Source organism: Strix uralensis, chromosome 1 (assembly GCF_047716275.1).
Source record: "Strix uralensis isolate ZFMK-TIS-50842 chromosome 1, bStrUra1, whole genome shotgun sequence".
NCBI classification, from domain to species: domain Eukaryota; kingdom Metazoa; phylum Chordata; class Aves; order Strigiformes; family Strigidae; genus Strix; species Strix uralensis.
Genome location: NC_133972.1, coordinates 41,599,388 through 41,617,999, shown reverse-complemented (window position 1 = coordinate 41,617,999; position 18,612 = coordinate 41,599,388). Strand labels below are relative to the sequence as shown.

General features: G+C 35.0%; 1 protein-coding gene across 1 annotated transcript in view; it reads left to right on the top strand.

Annotated features, from left to right (window-relative positions):
* Window positions 1–18,612, top strand: part of PHF14 (PHD finger protein 14) — a 173,149-nt gene that overhangs the window by 22,329 nt on the left and 132,208 nt on the right. Inside the window, 4 exon segments of the mRNA XM_074863630.1 lie at window positions 5,548–5,707; window positions 13,153–13,264; window positions 15,502–15,639; window positions 17,557–17,703. Of these exon segments, the coding sequence (XP_074719731.1) occupies window positions 5,548–5,707; window positions 13,153–13,264; window positions 15,502–15,639; window positions 17,557–17,703 (557 nt within the window).

The following is an 18,612-nucleotide window of genomic DNA, read 5'->3' as shown; positions in this document are numbered from 1 at the left end:
GCTATTGACAGAGTACAATGACTTTAAAATCAGGGAATAAAAAAGTTTTTGTACAAAATGACATACATTCAATAGATGACTTGGCTGTAGTCATAATATATAGATGCTGCTTGTGAAACAGTAAATGTTGTGAGAGTTTTAACTTCTTGGCTTTCATGTGTTTAAATTCCTAGGTTAATATTATATGGAACCAGTTTTATCGTTTAGTGTAAGAAGTATTCAAGGAGGTGGCAGACATAGAGCTGTGATACGGTAATTAAGAATATACAGACATAAGGATTTAATGAACTTTAGTTGGAAAGGGGATCTCAGGGGTATTCTGAAGATCCAAAATTCAGAATTTTTATGAACATTAAGGAAAGACAGCATGCATTTTGAGCGGTATTTAAAAGTTGTTTTATTTTCTTCAAAGTATTTTCCAGTCAAAGGGGTGGGGTGGTTGATTTAATGCTGAATAGGTCACAGGTGCAGTCATAATAACTGAAGCCAAACATGTTTACAAGTTGTGTATCTTTTCCTCTGTTGTCCTGTCAATCCTTAAGTAGTCACACCATCTACACAAGTGTGGTGCTTTTAGAAAGAACCTAAAGAGGTTGCTCAGGAGATTTACTTGTATTAAGCCATTGCATTGCTTTCTGTTCCAACACCAGCAATTCCCAACAATTCATACAGGAAAGCTGGATTGGACAACTTTTGCTTGGTCATCAGCTTACTCGAATGGAATGATTTATCAAGCAGCAGCTTTGTATCTGCATGTTTATACATTTCAAAGAGTCATAAAATTAATGCTTTTTAAAATTGTTGTTAATAGAACCAAAATAATTCCTTCAGCATAGAAAAAGAAGGCAGAAAGTAGTAAGTTGAACCTATGTTGTACTCAGCAGTTTTAAGGATCCTAAAGTGATATATTTAAAGAGGTAATAGTCTGTTACAGATAAAAGAATATTACTGTAGTAAAAATACAAAAATATAGCTGCTTTTAAAAACTCTGAACTCTTGATCTATGTATTCTAACTTTTCAGACAGATTTGGACAAAAGTGCATTTAGATTTTTTTATCACATGCATTTTGTACTGTAGGTCTGATTTAATATATAAAAATTCAATTATAGCCATGCAGTAGAAAACACTTTTTTTTTTTTTCCTCCAGTTTCAACTTAAGGGAAATATGAATCCCTTAGCATGACTATTATAAAATTACTTGAAACTGGAAAGTGAAAGCCACTGAAAATGTGGTCTAGATCTGCAAGTTCATCTTTTTCATTGATGTTAATTAATTGCATCGGCTTGCTTGAATCTATTTGATAATCTGTTTATCCACAAGTCTAAATTTTGACAAAGATGTGTAGCATTCTGTTGTTTAAAAACATGATGTTAATCTGACCAAATTAGTTTTTCCGTTGGCAGTTAGCATTGCAATTTGTGATAACAAAAGAAGAAATAAAAGCAGTATATTGAGAAATTTAGAGAATTTATTTTTTTAATTTTGACACTACAGATGCTTACTAGGTGAGCAGCATTCCTCAGCTCTGCCAGGGTTTTCATTATGGTTGCTAGTTAATAATCAGAAAGTAGATTTCCGTTTCTTGAAAAACTGTAAGGTATTTAAGTTTTTTTGTTTCTAAATATGTTGGAACAATTTTGACCTGCTGTAGTTAGGCTGCAGAATTAGCAAATATCTAGTACAATGAATACTGTAATGTTTATATATAGAAATGGAGCAACTCACTGTAGAGACTGAGGTATTTATTCTGGATTAACTACCACATGTGATCAGAGCACTGGTTTTGGAAGAATAGATTAATATCCTTGCTCTGGTTTGAACTGGGCAAAGACTTCAGACTCTTTCACATCCTGGGTGAATGCTATAAAGATCTTAGCTTTTCATTGTTCCAAATACACTTCCTTGGACTGGAATTCAAAGTTTTAGCAAAATTGATGTATTTCTACAAAAGGGTTTTGATCTGAAACTGCTTTTGCCTTCATATCTCACTTGAAGTGAAATAAAGTGGTTTTCTCTTCCTTGTACATTTGAAAAGAAACCATTACATCTGCTCCTGTACACATCTGGCATCTTAATGTCAAATGACATCATCATTGTGTTATCTGTCACTCTTTAAATCAGGACAAATATATTTTGTCATTAATTATTTTTTGTTCTGAGATATTTTGCCGGTTTTGAATCATGTAAGTTTTATTATTTAAAAGTTGAGCTACTAGTAATTTTTTGCTTCACTATATATTTTTTTGGCCTGCAAGGAACTTTCACTGCTTTTTTTTTTTTTTTTAAAGGAATTTAATTCTCTTCATATACATACTGATTTTTGGTGTCAAAACCACATGCAAGATTTGTCATATTTTGTAGCTTTACAGACATTTCATGTATACAGCTGTTCAACAGATTTATATTGTCTGTATGGATATTACATTGATTAAATCTGATCTCTCCTTTGGTTTCTGTTATCACTTAACAACCCAAAGGCAGCAAATGACTGTAGCAAACTGTGGTGGTTTGACCTTGGCTAAATGCCAGGTACCCACCAAGTTGCTCTATTACTTCCCCCCCCCCCCCTTCCCCTTTTTTTCTCAACAGGGCAAAGAGGGGAAAGAAAATAAGATAGGACACAAACATAAGAAAAAATTCTGGGTTAAAGTACTTGTCTATCCTTAACAAAAAAATACAGTTTAACAAGTGGTTTTTAATTAATTTTGGGACTCAGCTCTTCATTTTGATAAGTATTATTAGATGAAATTTAAACCTCAGTTACTGGATACCAAGACTTGAGTAGAAATTATTTATGGTGCATTACCTAATTACCTATTTAAAAGTATTTTTCATAAAGCTGAGTTTTGTTTCACTACTTACTTACATTAGTTCTAACTCCTCCTAGAAGGTAAACCCACCAGACTTGTTAGTAGAATTCAGGCTCGTTTTGGAGCATACTGAAATTGGTCCATGCCACTACTCAGTTAAGAACAATTACAAAGTGCCTTCTCTGAAACCCTGCACTGAAGTTTTTTTCCCCCTGTGGTTAACGGTAATGATCTGATATATGTGGGTATAAGAAGCTACCACTAAGTGCAGCCTTTTTGTTCTTTACATGACTTCATAGCAAACAAGGCTTTGTATTACAGCTTTGATTCTGTAGCTTTATTTGGCAGTGTACACCAAGTCAACAGCAGTTTTATGGGCTGGATTTCCTTCTCTTCAGCTCTGTTGTGGACAAGATTGTTTCAATGTATTTATCAGCAATGATTAATGGTAATCTAGTCTATTTTCTCCAGCTAACGACCACCTCTTTTGCCGGTTGTAATGGTATGGTGTTTAGCTTTTGCTATATGGCGGTTAGGGAAAAGAGTAAATGTCTCCTTGTCTGTTATAGATCTTAAACCCTTTAAGGGTGTCACTAAGACTTATGTACAAATTGGGACAAAAACTGTGGGTTAAAAATCCAGACAATCTTTTTTATCTACTTGAAAAAAAACCTAGATTTGCATTGTTATAGAAACAATGTTTGATGTCAACACATATAAGGGTGGAAATAATTACAGCATGTGTCATTTTCTAGGAAGAAGGCTAAAAAAATAATCAGGTATAAATGACCGATAACTGCAATAAGGCAACTGTTTCAGAATGAAGGTGAGACAGTTTGGGGAAGTCATCATTCTAATCTTAGCACACTGATCACATTTAGATTAGAAAAGCAAATCTAGTTACTTTCAATTGGTGGAGAAACATCAGTGTTTGAAAGAAACCAATTTTATTTTGACATATGGATTGATGACAGTATTACTGCTTCTACAGTGTTAGGTAATTTTTAATAAGTCCATTTAGGAAGATGTTAACATGTTAAGAAGTCTGGAGGAATTATAAAAAACTTAATTATTCATCAGCTCTGATATCAGTGGGCTGTGTGTTTGTACATTAATGTAATTGCTTAAAAGTAGCTTTACTGGCATGCATTCAAGATTGTGTTATTAGAATTTAAAAAATGAGTTTCTGGAATACTACTTAAAGCTGATACCACTTTATAAAGAAAATGGAGTTACCTTGTCTGTGAGCTGTATGATCTTTTCTATACACCTAATGAAACCTGTGAATGCACTTCTGCACATTACTTGTCCTTTGATTCTGGAATACTTTTATAATGAAAAGAAACATTCGGGCTTCTTATTTTAATTCTTATTGATGAGCCTTATTCTGTAATGGAAGACTATATTTCTTGAATGGTTCCTATGGTGTTACTGCTTATTTCCTGAACGTAGTTTTAGTCTATTATGCAGACCTCTGTTTCTGTCACAAGGGGTGTTAGAGCATTGTTGCTATTTTATTTCAGTCAGTGGGTAATGAACCAAAGTAACAAATCATGTTATTTAATTGCAGAATACAATAATTTAACCGTTCTGCAAGCACAGATGTTGACTTGATCACTGTATTTGACAAATAGCTGAATTTAATCTTTTAGTAAAGTCTCTACTGTGTTTTAAGTGTTGACAATGAAATCATATTTTTCTCATATTGAAAAATAGATGAACGTTCAAAATGTGGAATATGCAGAGTTATAGTTTTGTGGTGAGCTTTAAGATTTTCCTTTTTGTCACTTGCAAAATTTAAATAACAAGTTTCTAAATCACTTTAAAAGTACTGTTTTCCTAAATTTGTGGTGATTAAGCATGCATAGACACCTTAATCATAAAGAATACAGTGGATATACCAAAGAAGAATGGAGAAACTGAATGATTGAGTCTAGCCATAATTTAAAACCAGGTAAAAATGAGAATGCTTAAAAAAACCCTAATATACTTCATCAATCACCAATGTGGTGTTTCAAAACTGTCAATCTGTGCTCTGCAAACTATACTTTGGTTCTGAAGTTATAGGAGGTCTTTTAAGCTGAGTCCTACACCCCCTAAAGTATGCAAATAGTATTTTTTATTTCATGTGTGTATTCTCTTTTAGTTGATTTGGATGCTGAATGCAAAGTGGAAAAGCGGAGTGCATATTTGTTGACTGCATAATCAACCTGTAAAAACACCCACAAAGGCACCCCCCCATGCCCCCGAATAATGTTCATTTTCAGAGTAGGGAGAAGGATGAAGAAGAATATCCAAGATAAGCCTGCAGATGCTCACAAATTCCTTAGCTTGTTGCATTTAACTTGAAATATATTTCTTTATTTGATAAAAATTGATTGGAGTTTTTCCTCAGTCTTAGTTGGTTGCTTTAAGTCTTCTTTTCTTTCCTTCTTAATGGATAGCCTGGAAGAACACCAAGGATATAGTAAAACAGCCTTTTTTCTTCTTGTTTTTCACTAGTAATCTAAGACAGTCAAATAAAATAGATAACTTCTTAGAATTAGAAATTCTTTAAAATGTAAATTTTGCACTAAATATAATTTTTGAAAAAATAATGGAAGCTTTCTTGGGACTCTCAGTATCATTCCTCTGAATGTACACATGTGTCTTTCCTGCTGAAATCATAACTAACAGCTGTCTACTTCTACAATTATCTTTCTTATGTTGCTCTTCCATTTTTTTGTGTGTGTAGGTTGCTATGGTGTTGATGGAGAGAGCGACTCTATCATGAGCTCAGCTTCAGAAAATTCCACAGAACCTTGGTTTTGTGATGCATGCAAATGTGGTGTCACACCTAGTTGTGAACTGTGTCCTAACCAGGATGGGATCTTCAAGGAGACTGATGCAGGCAGGTAAGACTGAACAAGAGGTGTTTTGAATTTGATGTCATCTTACATTTAACAGACTGAGTTTTGCCCTAGTCTGTTCCTATAGAAGACTGTCATAAATTAAACTTTGTTGTTGATAACCTCTTTCTCTCACCTCACTTTTGAGTTGAATGCTCTTTGGTTAGTATTTATGCCCATTATAATATTAGGAAGATGTTATCTAAAGCTGAATTGGAGCATGAAGATTGATGGACCTATGAGCAAAAGATGTACCTAGGTGAAATAAAGATCACTATTTACTTCAGGGACTGATAAATCCTCTTCTTCAGTATGAAGTCACCATGTATCGTTATATGTATATAGATGTCTTACTGGATATACTAGAAGACCTTTATTCCCTTGAAATACTTGTGTGATGCATTTTTTGACAAAAAAAATACTAGTGAAGGTGATGGGAGTCTTTTTTATCAGAGATGCAGTTTACATTTAAACAAAAAGGTTTCCTGTGTTGAGGAAATTAATATCCCATAAACTCTTGCTCAGTATTCAGGTAACTGTAAGGTTAATGGCATGAAAGACTTCTCTCACTTAACCGATGGCTTGAACTATTGACAGCAAGGACATGGGGATCAGACACTTAGAGAAAAATGGTGTAGTTGTTTTAGGTTTGTTCAAGCTTGGATGTTGCAGTGAGTTAATAATGCCACAAAAAAGAATGATGAAGTCTGCAGCAGAGGGAGAAAACACCTTCCAGACTACTTGTCATATTGGATTGGGAGAATAGGTGGCCACTGGGAAAATCAATGTGCTCCATTTCAAGGAAGGAAATGTAGACTTTATCCTTTTGTAGTATTCTGCTTCATGCAGGGTAATGCCACTGCAACCTTGTAACAGACTGCTCGAGTCTACTGACTTTAAAGTATGGTGGAAGTGGGAGGAGAACTCCCTATTTCTTTTTAGGAGAGCTAAGGACTGGGTGTCGCTAATGTCAGGTAATGGAAAAAAGTAACAAAATTATTATGAAGTTGTGCTGAAGGTATTCAGACAGACCTAGTATATTATGATTATTTTGAATGATGAAAATTATATTCTTGATGTTTGAGAATATGCTTTATTTCTGATAATTTCCAGCCAGAGATGGGCTTTTTAGGATGGAGTTCAGGTCTAATTTGAGAAGAAGCAGATTAATTTTCATGTGGTATTTTCCATTTCTGTCACAGTTAGAAAATAAGGATATTAACGGTAACGGAGAGAGGAGGATTATCACTGATGTCCAATTTATGGCTGGTGTTACTGTTTTTTTGGTGGGTGGTTGGTAGTGTGCGTTGGTTTCGTTTTGGTTGGGTTTTTTTTTTTTTTTGAACTTGACAATTAAGTTCTTTTTCTATAAATTACAGGTGTGTGGTAATATACAAAGCTTTCAGATGCTGGGCCTGTCATAAGGTTTTCATTGATCATGAATCAATGGGAAGGCAATAATTAGTTGGTAAGGCTGCTGAGGGGAAAGAGAAGCTTTCTTAATCCTGTTTGAATATATCTGTTTGAGATATAGGAATATAAAAGTCTGCAGGCATATCTTACTGATGACGATGGATGATTTGGAAAGAATCCTGTTAATTTATATTATTTAAATAAATAATACAACTATTATTTAATTTAGTTAACTTTTTAATAGTAAAATATTAATATTATACCATATAAACATATTGTACTAAATATTAGTACAAATACTTTAAAATTTAGAAATGTCAATATTTATAACTGTAAAACCTTTTGTGTTTTTTAATACGAATTCATAGACACATTGCTATTTACGCTTAGCTATAGATTGTAGAACAACATGTTTTGTACTAGCAAATCGCAAAATATAACTGTGTCCTCGCTCTTTCTTCACCCACTGGTTTGTAGTGGTCTTTATGGTTTTTTTTCTACTCACTGTGAAGAGATCCCTAGTTAGACTTGCACAAAAGCCAGGAAGTGAGTTTAAATGCAGTAAAAGTTTAATCTTACCGTCTGTGTTAGGAAGTGTTTGTATATGCTATCACTTAAGTGATATAGCTGTCTTGTCTACATAAGCATATCTATATCTGTCTTCCCCCCCCCCCCCCCGCCCCCTTTTCATTCCAGTTCTTCGGTGTTCACTGTAAATTTTTTTTTGTTTTTACTTTCTGGTCTTACACAGACTTTACTGTTGCTAATACTGTAATGATCTGGTCCTGCCATCACTGAAAGCTCAGCAGAGCTCAGGATGATGTTTTGGAAAGCTTTTTTTAACATACTGTGATGTCTGTTTTTTCAGAAAAGTGAATATGGTATTAAAATGTCATAAGTTGATTCACGTTTTCTGGATTAAATTATACATGCCCTTGCATGTCTCCCTTAGTTTGTATTTTTTCCTGATAGCAAAAACAATTTGAGTTTGTGTTGGGAATAAAGAGATAATGAGGGTATTCATAACACTGACCATTGGATGCAGATGCTAGAAATAACCTTTGGAGGCATCTGCCTTTCTCCACAGAATATACATTGAGTTCAACTTCTCAATTTGTAGCTGAGATATATTTTAAAGATATGTGTACAGCATGTAAAAGAAATAGTTTTTTTCCCTTCATGTGTTCCACATGCGTCTTATAAAGGGGAAACAGTGAAAGTAGGAGAACATACTGTGCTGTTCATAAAAGAAATAAAAGTTACGCAAGTGAGTCAGGATTTGTAGCGAATAATTTTCACCCCATAGAAGCCGTTGTGCTTCTTTTTAAATACGTCTGGGGGTAAGATCCTCAGTTTTTAGTCTGTCTTAGGTTCAACAGCATCTGCATCTCCCTTATAAAGCTGTTCCACAGTTAAACAAATGATACTTTTCAGTTCTGTTTTCTATTTTAATAATAATGCTGCTATATAGAAAAAATAGTTTTAAAGACTAAAGTCAATTGTCTAACAGTTAGGAAATGTGAGAATCAGTATCACCTGGCAAATTTTATTTCAACCTTCTAATTCCTGTGTTCTGTAAGGCAGTTTAAGCAGTGTATATGTAATTTTCCATATAACCGTAATAGAAACTACAGTCAGCATTTTAAAAATTGCCTAAATTTCTTCTTGCTTGGTATGGTGGTATGCTTTTGGTTAATGTGGAAGTGTTCTGTCTGTGACAAGGGTTTTCTCTGCAGAAGCACATGCATGCTTTGCTGATTGTGGGCGTTAACACAATAATTTATCATCATCATTGCTGTATTTTGACCGGCTAGATAATGGAATACAGCTATTGTGAATAAGTACAGATTTATTCTCCTAGATGAATTGAGCTTATGTACTAGATAAAACAGATACTACCATGTGAAAATTCCTGTGCTCTCTTACTTTCTATCATTTCTTTACTAACTAGAATTCTCCAAGGTAATGGGTCTCTACGGGCTAAGGGTAAGGTCTCCGGGCAGGCAATGTCCATTGTGTTTTCGTTGTACTTGGTAAACTGCAACCCAATTCAGTTCTTTTCTTGAAATACTAGCAGAGAGAGACTACTGAATAACATTATCCTTTGACTTACCACTGATCTCTATCTCCTTACCACCTTTTTAAAATAAATTCATCATATACGTCGTTGCTGGAAATTACACAAAGCAAACCTATTCAGTTTTTCTTCATAGTCAAATTGGAGTAATTTCTGTGTTCCTATGTGAAAGGTGAATCATTAGAATAATAAGGTGCTTAATTTCTTAGCAGAAGCCTTTTCACATTAACCCCTCAGTTTTACAAGCATGAATGTGAATTTATGAAATTTTATTTCTCAAAATGCTATTATCCAAGAATATGAATTCTGTTGTTGTTTCCATATGGAATTCTTCTTCCTCCCTAATCAACATCTGTCATCATTGCTCCAAGCTAAATGGATGCTGAAGTAACAAGGAAGATTATTATTCTTTGATTACCCAATTTGTCTTAATTACAGTCTTCTAAAACATGTGCAGCTAAACAAATGAGTAGGAAAATATTTAGAACTGGTATTAAAAGCCGCTGAAATTGCTTCAGCTGTGAACTTGACTGACTTACGTATGTTTTTTAATAAAGGTTCAGGTCTGAGTTCGCATATAGGTGGTTAAAGAAATGAGGCACTCGTGTGCCAATCACACTGAAATGGCAGTTTAAATCTGTAATACTGTAATACTTGGGTGACATGTACTAAAACATTTTGAGAAGGTCAGTATGAAGCAAGCAGCCAGCTGTTGGGTTTATCATAGATAAACTCCTACAGAGTGCAGCAGCATTTAATACACCAGTGGAGCATGAAAAAACTGTGCAAATTAAATTGAGAAGCAGCTGCTTGTAGAAGATGTGTATCTTTATATTGAACTTTGGAGGATACATTTAGGAGGTTGTATTAAAACTAACTATCAAAAATCTCCGACCAGATACCTTGGATTTTTGTCAAGAATAGTAATTGTGGAGATATGTAACTTCTGTTTATACACATTTATTCTGTATAACACATCTTAAATCAATGAAAGAGAATAGAAAAGAAGATCCACAGAATTCAGACAAACAAGAATTCTGTTTATCTCAGTGTTACAGATCTCGTTCTCTGTGTGGTATTTTGCTTTTAAAAAAAAGTATTTTGATTCCTTTTGAAAACGAGTAGAACATGCTCATTTAAATGAGGTATTTATTTTAGTAAATGCATAGTATTTACCAAACTATACATTTATGCACACACATATGCTTTTTTATAGAAGATTATTTCATAAGGGTGTGGTGGTCATTTAGGCCAAACTATTGCCAGTTCTGGATGCAGTGTGGAAGAGCAGAGATGGTACCAGGTGTTCCATTGCTCCCTCACACAAATATCTTGTGCCTCTATTGCTTTTGTGGGGACTCAGACAGAAGATGCACTTTTCATATACCAATCAGAAGAATCTTATTTTTTGCATGCAACATTGTATTGTTAGAGGGTTGTGCTTGCATGCTAGAGTGTTTATACTGTATTAAAACCAGTGATGAGCTTTGCTCCCTCTCTGAACAGCAAGAGTTTAGCAGAACACTTGAGTATCTCAGCTTGTAGCTGCCATATTTGTACCATGTTATTTAAACTCAGGGTTGTAACTCACCTTTAAACTTAAAATTTTCTTTGAGTCTTCCAGTAGTTACAGTGCTGTGACCAAACTATTTTGTGGATGTGGAGAATCCTAGTAAAATCTGTAAAGACAAAGCAATACAGTTGTTGCATGTAAGTGTGTATATTTGTGATATATGTTATTCTTATTGTTTTAAGTTTTCATGTTTTAAAGGAAATTTACCACTTAGCATCTCAAACCTGAGCAATTTAGTGATAGGGTAAAAATGTGTTATCAAATGCACAGGTGAAAAGAGTCTTGTCAGATATGACACTATGGATCAGTCAGTGTTGTGAGTTATTAGATTTACTAAGAAATTTCTTACAGAGTGAAGAGAGTTAATGGCTTCTAAGTGATTTCTTACTGTTACTGGGACTTTTCTGTTATCCAGTCATTATCATGGACTGTTTCTGGGGAAAATGCTAAATAAACAGTCCACCAATTTTGTACATTGCAAGATCATTATTTTCTTTTGTAAAGACTTGAATGTATATGTATTTTTGAGCTTGCTACTGAACCTTTCATATCTTGCTTTTTTGGAATTTCTGTTTGGACGTATGAGTCATATATAATTAACATGAAACATATTAATGCTTAATGTGATAAATTTCAGTATTGTAGGTCTAAAGACCACTGATGAGAAATGTGCTGATTTGGGAAATGTTGGAAATCGGGGTTACGTGTAGCTCCTGGCTAGTATAACCATCAGCTTCAGTATTTCTTTTGTGTAGATGGCCAGTTAGTAACAGCTTAATAAACATGCTCTTTAAGTGCAGCTAAAACCAGGATCTTATTGCTCTGGTCACAACTGAATGTTTTTAGTTGACACACAAAACAAAGAGGAGAGAGAAAAGATAGGCTAAACAGTGGTAGAAAATTGGAAAAGAACACAGCAGCATAGATGCAAATTTAAGTGGGTGGTAACAGGTCTGTGCTGAAACCCTGGCCTTTAAGGAGATTGGAGAATTACAGTACAGGGGTAATGAAAGAGCCAAGAGAAGAAGTGTTTTTGGCATCATCATGAGTCTTCTTGAATACAGGGAGTAGATTATATGATTCTGTTAGAACAGAACTGAAGTTCTAGTCTTCACTAGAGATATATTTACTGTTAAACAATAATGATTGGGAATGTCATAAAGTGCTGAATTAACGTACTTGCTAAGGGTCAAACACAGGATATTTCAGTTTGATTGCATCCAAAGTAATCTGGGAAGCTTTCAGTTTGATTGCATCCAAAGTAATCTGGGAAGCTCCTGCGTTCAAAGCGGTAGCTACACGGTAGCTACACACCTCTTCAGTTGAATGTTTTACCATAAAGTAGCAATCTTGACCTTCTGTCTATGACAGGTTGCCCCTACCTAGTGACTTAGCAAGGTGTAGGAAATAGTTTCTGGAATTTTGATAAAACAGATTATTTTGGGGAGGAAGACTTTGTTTTTTGGAGTAGTTTGTCTCAGTTGATTTGAGTCATGCATGCTGTGTAGAACAGATTTTGGGTTTGTCACTAACATGGTTTGTGACAATGAGAGTTGGATCTCTTAAAAAGTGTTCGTTATGTAGGAAGAAGAAAATGTGCCTTCTGCTGCAAGGCTGTCTTTTGGTAATTGAGAGTTTCAGGAGATGGTTATGTCTGTCAAAGACAGGCTTGAGGCTGAAGCCTTTACCATTATGTTGTATTTAATTACTAGACACTGAGGTCCAGATTCACGCTGCCTCATTTTATGCCCCTCAGGGCTGAAGATTAGACCTATTACCCTCCTGTTTGTTTATGGCCAGTGGAGTACAGCTAAGTAACAGTCTGTTTATCTGAGTTTTAGGTAGGCATTTCTGTAATACAACTCAGGTGTGTTTATAACAGAATGCAGCTCCTGTCAGTGTTGCTTAAAACTGGTTAGTTTTGGTGACAGTAACAGTTGTAACTGTAACAATGCAAAGTCTGACTGATGCGGTGTTGTAGGTACTTCATAGCTACAAGCCTAGAGCTCAGTGTTGCTGTGACTACCTGCGTAATTTTGTTTTTCCCCTTCCCACCCCTTGCCCCATCATGGAAGTATCTGTCTGCTTTAGCTTTATAATATCAAAATCTTCATAGACGTTTCACGTTGCATGAAAGACAATCTGGAGCCCCACGTGAGAGCCATCAGAACAGAAAGGTGATGGTAGCCCAACCCTTGATCCAGTCAGGCAGAGCAATCCCAGTGGCTTTGTAAAGCCTTACTCTCTGGGTCAGTGTGTGAGCTGTATTCAAACACATTTCTTCCAGCATCTGTAACATTTATGAGGCATTTTGAAATCTGGAAATGGTAAGTATAATACAGGATCAAAATGTTGATAACAGTAACCTAATTTTATCTGCTGTTTTAGGTGGGTCCATATTGTTTGTGCCCTCTATGTTCCAGGAGTGGCATTTGGAGATATTGACAAACTGCGGCCAGTAACGCTTACAGAAATGAATTACTCGAAGTATGGTGCCAAGGTAAGTTCTAAGAGACATACTGCCAACGAGTAGCTTTTTTTTACATTTTTGCATATAATAGAATAACATTCATCTTCCCAACTTTATTTTTCTTCTTTGTAACAATTGCAGTGAGGTTCAGGACTAAAAATGAGATGAAATTTGTACATAGTTGTTACACCATTGCTCTTCTCTCCCTCTTTCTATTTTCCTTACCACTGTTCTCCATAATTTCTGTCACTGTTTTCCCCCTAATTTTCCTTATTTTTTACGCAGGTGCTAATTACTTTCTTCTAAAGTCAGTTAGTGGCAGATTGCCAAAACGTGAGTGGAAAGTGAAGAGGATTTATGGGATGCGAAATGGAGAAATGGAGGGTTAGGTTGATTAAGAAAATGACAGATGTACATTCAGTAGGAATTACTTTAGGGTCTATATAATTATAACCTAGAATGCATACAAGAAGGTTCTTGCAAAGCAGTATTTAAAAAAATACACAACAACATGGGGCCCTCAACTTGAACAGAAAAATGGCTCTGAAATTAAAATGGTTTTGCACGTAAATGTTTTCAGTCCAGATCAGAAGTGATCATGCACAAACCATACAGAAAACCATTGCAATGGGCAGAGGACAGCACTCAGTAATTTGCTAAATACTGTTTCTATAGCTAGTGGAGACAGCGGGGATAAGCCATATCTATCAGGCTAATATGAGGGAAGGTGGTTGTACTCCTGCTGCTCTAATGCTTCATTTGTGCATACTCAGTTTCATTTTCTGGAATATCAATTTGTCAAGTTGAATACTAAATGACAATATATAGTAAATTTTTAAAAATACATATAATGTATAAAATAGATTAAAACACTTTGGATTGCCCGTGTATAACATTCCTGTATCAGCAGCCTGTTCAGCATGGGCCTGCTGAGGCATTTAGCATTGTTTAGAAATGTTTGTATAAAAAAAGTTAGAGTGAGCTCCCCAAACCCTACAAACTGTTGTTGCAATGAATAATGCATTTTATTTTTTTATTAACATGAGTGATGTATAGGAGCGGGGCTAAGAATTTGGGTGTATTTTCTTACTGTTGAGTAAGGTGAAAACAAACTCTACAGATGTGAGGACTCATTATCCTCGCAGAGTTGTAAATAAACACTGCTGTATCAGATGTGGAAGTCAGAGCTTACTTAGCTAAATTTCCCCCCTGAAAAACCAGCTTAATCTTTTTCACTTCATTTCTTACCTGTTACGTGCTGCTGTTACATACACAGCTAAAGGGTGTCCTTCTACTGTAATGTACGCACTGTTTTGAGATTCTTCAGTCACTGAGTTTCTTTGCCATTTCTTTCTGTTGTTTAACTTTCCACGTAGAGATATTTTCTGTAGGTGTTATACAGCTTTGCTCTGTATCCAGTGTGTGAGATATTAAGAAATGCATGCCTGTATAATTTTAGATCATCTTTATGCACTGGATAGCAGCACTGTTTAAGCAGCCCATGTCCCCATTTGCTTGCTCCTGCTTATGTGCTCATCACTCTAGTTTGCTGGCACAGCTGTTTGGTATGAATTTGTGGTGAAACAGACTGAGGAATTATCTGGCTGAAAAATAAGTTCAGGTTTTTTTCCCAGGTCACATTAGGGAATGTCAGTTTGCTGCGTTGCAAATGGCTGTGCCTAGAATGCATGCAGCTGAAGTTATAGTGCAGTAATTAAGTGAATCATAACCTTCTTTACTGATATTTATGATTCTTGAGTATTTCTGCGCTGTCACACACTTACTCCTCAGTCATTGCTTGTCAAAGGACATCTATGTAATTATATATGGTTTTCAGTCATCCAGAGCACTGCTCTTTTGTTGTTTGTCCTCTGAACTTGTTGAACAATTGAACATTTGCTGAGCAGTTACCTTGTTTTATGATACCATACTTATATAATTAATTGTGCGTTAATTGCTTGGGTGGTATTTAGTTGTTGCTCTCAAGGGAAATACAAGACATGGAAGCTCATATAAAAATTCATCCAACGTACTGTTTAGGTTGTTTAAGCACTTATCCAGTGCTTGTTGAAAAAGGAATCAATAGTGAGGGTTGGAAAGGGGTGAAGTTTTAAGTAGTGTCAACTGTCAGCAGCATACTTGGTTTCTGTACCATACAGGAGTAAGCCTACCTGTTTGGTTTTTATATGTAAGATGTAAATTATTGAATATTAGGCAAAATGCACCTGAAATATTTACTGTGGCATTTTCCACTCTTCTTTATAAAGGAATGCAGTTTTTGCGAAGATCCTCGTTTTGCCAGAACTGGTGTATGCATCAGTTGTGATGCTGGGATGTGCAGAGCTTATTTTCATGTGACCTGCGCTCAGAAAGAAGGCCTCCTCTCAGAAGCAGCAGCAGAAGAGGTAGCTGTGGAAAGGATAGAATTAAAAAAGAGTTGTATCAAAAGCTTGTGAAGATGACCTGAAATTGTGCCTTTTTTGCTCGCTAACCCTGAGCAAAGTTTTTGTAAATTGATAGCAAGTTGTAGGCCAAGTAAAAGGACTGTCCAGGGAGGTGTTTTTGTTAACCAAATTGCCCAACTCTGAGCACCTTTTGAAATGGCCTGGAAAAAAGGGATAGAGGAGGTTAACACAGAAGTTGTCTTAATAGACTGTCAGTCAATACAGATGTGAATTGTAACTCTAATTCTTGAACTTCACCTAGGTTGACATACTTACCCAGCTGTTCATGTAGTATAACAATGTCTCTTTCATACCAAATAGGACTGTCTTGAGAAATTAACTACATTTCTAATGCGATTTCTTCATGCATGTTTTCCAGTATTTTCTTCAAATTGCAATACAGGTATATGACTTTCTTTGTGGTAACATTTAATCTTAGGAATCAGAATGAAAAGCAAACATTCATAACCTATTGATAACTTTTTAATATCTGTTCTTACCAGCTTTCTCCCTGTAATATGATTAAAGCAATTTAGATTTGAAGCCCCTTCTTCCAAATTCATTTTTACGGTATAAGTACTTTTAGGTTGCTGAATTTCATCCTGATATGTATCATTTGGATTAAGCCTGTCCTGTTCATAGCTGCACAATTTAACTTCTTACTGCTTTAGGAAGTACCACAGGTAACACGTGAACAAGCATTATTTGCATTATTGATGTTGACACTTTAGTTTCTGGAAACAGCGGACCACTAAGTGGTTCTTAAAGAAATCACAAAATACTTTCTTCTGTGAGACTGATAAATAGGAAGATAGCACAAGTACCTCATTGGTTTTGTCGCTAATAAATTATGTGTAATGTTGATTCTTCAAACACTCTGGGTGAATTTTTTCTAGGCATGTGCATTTACTTGCCTTTCCACCTTAAAATTTTGTTATATGTTTTCTGTAACCGTAATATTTTTAATCAAGGCCTCACAATCTAATTTTAGGGTACTAAATCTAAATTTTAGGGTGCATGCAATCTAATTTTTGGAAGTTGTCATACACTTTGAAAACCTAAATCAAAATAAAATATGTTTGTAAGGAAAGCCTGTGTAGATTCTGTTGGTCTATGTTTTACAGGTGTAGTAAAGGAAAATTTGATACACAAATTATTTATCAATATTATTAATACTTTATGAAGCAAGACTGCTTTAGGTTTTTCTTCTTAGTCTTACAGATTTATGATGATGTTTTTACAGTTTTGAAAATATACTGGCAATGAAATATAATTTTCAAACCATATCTCCTCATGGCTCAGATATTTGTAGTCTGCTTGGAAGGTTTGCGAGTGCTAAAAGTTGCAATAAACTTACAGCCATGATAATGTGCAGATCTGATGGGGTGAAGAATGAAAAACAGGGGGAAAAAAAAAAAATCATCTGAGAGATGATAAATCCCATGGGGATATAGCCACCAAAAACATTTGGAAGATCGTTTGAGAAAACCAAATATATTGCCTTTTGTATTACTCAGAATTGTTAATCCCTTCTAGGATACAATGCAAAAGACAGAGTGAAGCAACAGGAAGTTAGCAATACATGTTAAAGGGATTTGTACTTAACAATTTCTTCAGGTGGTTTTTCTGGGAATGAGAAAATAGTACAGAGATTAAACAGTAGGGTCACACGATGAATACAATGGAAAAAACACTTTATGTGGTAAATTACATCAATATGACAAACCTGATTTAGAAACATATGTATTAGTTGTTTTTAAAAACATGTCTATTTGAACATGTGAACTGATTGCCAGAAAGTTTGTGCTGTTCGGAGCCTTTTGGCATTGTATGTCTTACTTTATTTTCGTTCCTTCCTCTTTGTTTTCTCTGAAACAGGATATAGCTGACCCTTTTTTTGCTTATTGTAAACAGCATGCGGACAGGTTAGACAGAAAATGGAAGCGGAAGAACTACTTGGCATTACAATCTTACTGTAAAATGTCCTTGCAGGAAAGAGAAAAACAGCTCTCACCAGAAGCTCAGGTATTGTATTCATTACACAAATGCATCTGTATTAATCATCCATGTTAAATAAGAAAGAAATGAAGAGGATGGGAAATTGTTATTGTAGTAGGAAATGAAACGTGAAATATATTCATAGTGCGTGGTCATTTAACAAAACAGTGAATTATTTGTAGGTGTTGGTCTCTAAGAACAATTCTCAATAATTATAAAATAGGGATATCTATGCTTGTCTGAATTGAAAAATCTTACTTTGTTTGGTTTTGTTGCAAAAGTTGGTAATTTTCATTGTAATTCAGAGATTTTGTTTAACATTTTCTTCAAGACTCTTAACAATAAAAGACAGCCAGACAAGAAATAAGGCATATTTCTACATCCAAGTTCAGTCAAAATTCTCTTTTTTCTCTTAGTAATATCTTGAACTTGGCAGAATAGTTTAGCTTGCCTAAAGTTTTTTTCTTGTTAGATCCTTCTTCACTTTTTGTAGACTTAAGTAGAATTCTATGCGCTGGGTTTTTTCATAGTAAAGATTTCCTAGAAAAAAAATGTAGGTAGATAAACTGAATCTGTGCTGAGTGGGAGTTGAAAATCCTAGGCAATGTCTGTATCCCTGGCTAGTGGTAGATCCATGTAAAACTATCCTTCTGAGGGAGCCTGTTTGATGTGTTTTAATGTGTGTACTTTATTATTTTTTCTGATTCTGAGGAATTTATGGCGTACTTTGTTTTCACTGTTTAGGCTGAACTGTATTCTGTGGAAAAATCATGTCTGTGTAGAAAAGAAGTTTGTTATTTGAATGATCCTGTGTAATTTGTTGTAGAGAGTAACAGATGCTGTAAATAATGGAAGGCAGTTACGGGAGAGAAATAAGTGCTTTTTTTCTGAAGGGAGAACTATAGTGTAATGATCACAAAATAAATCTTTGTATCA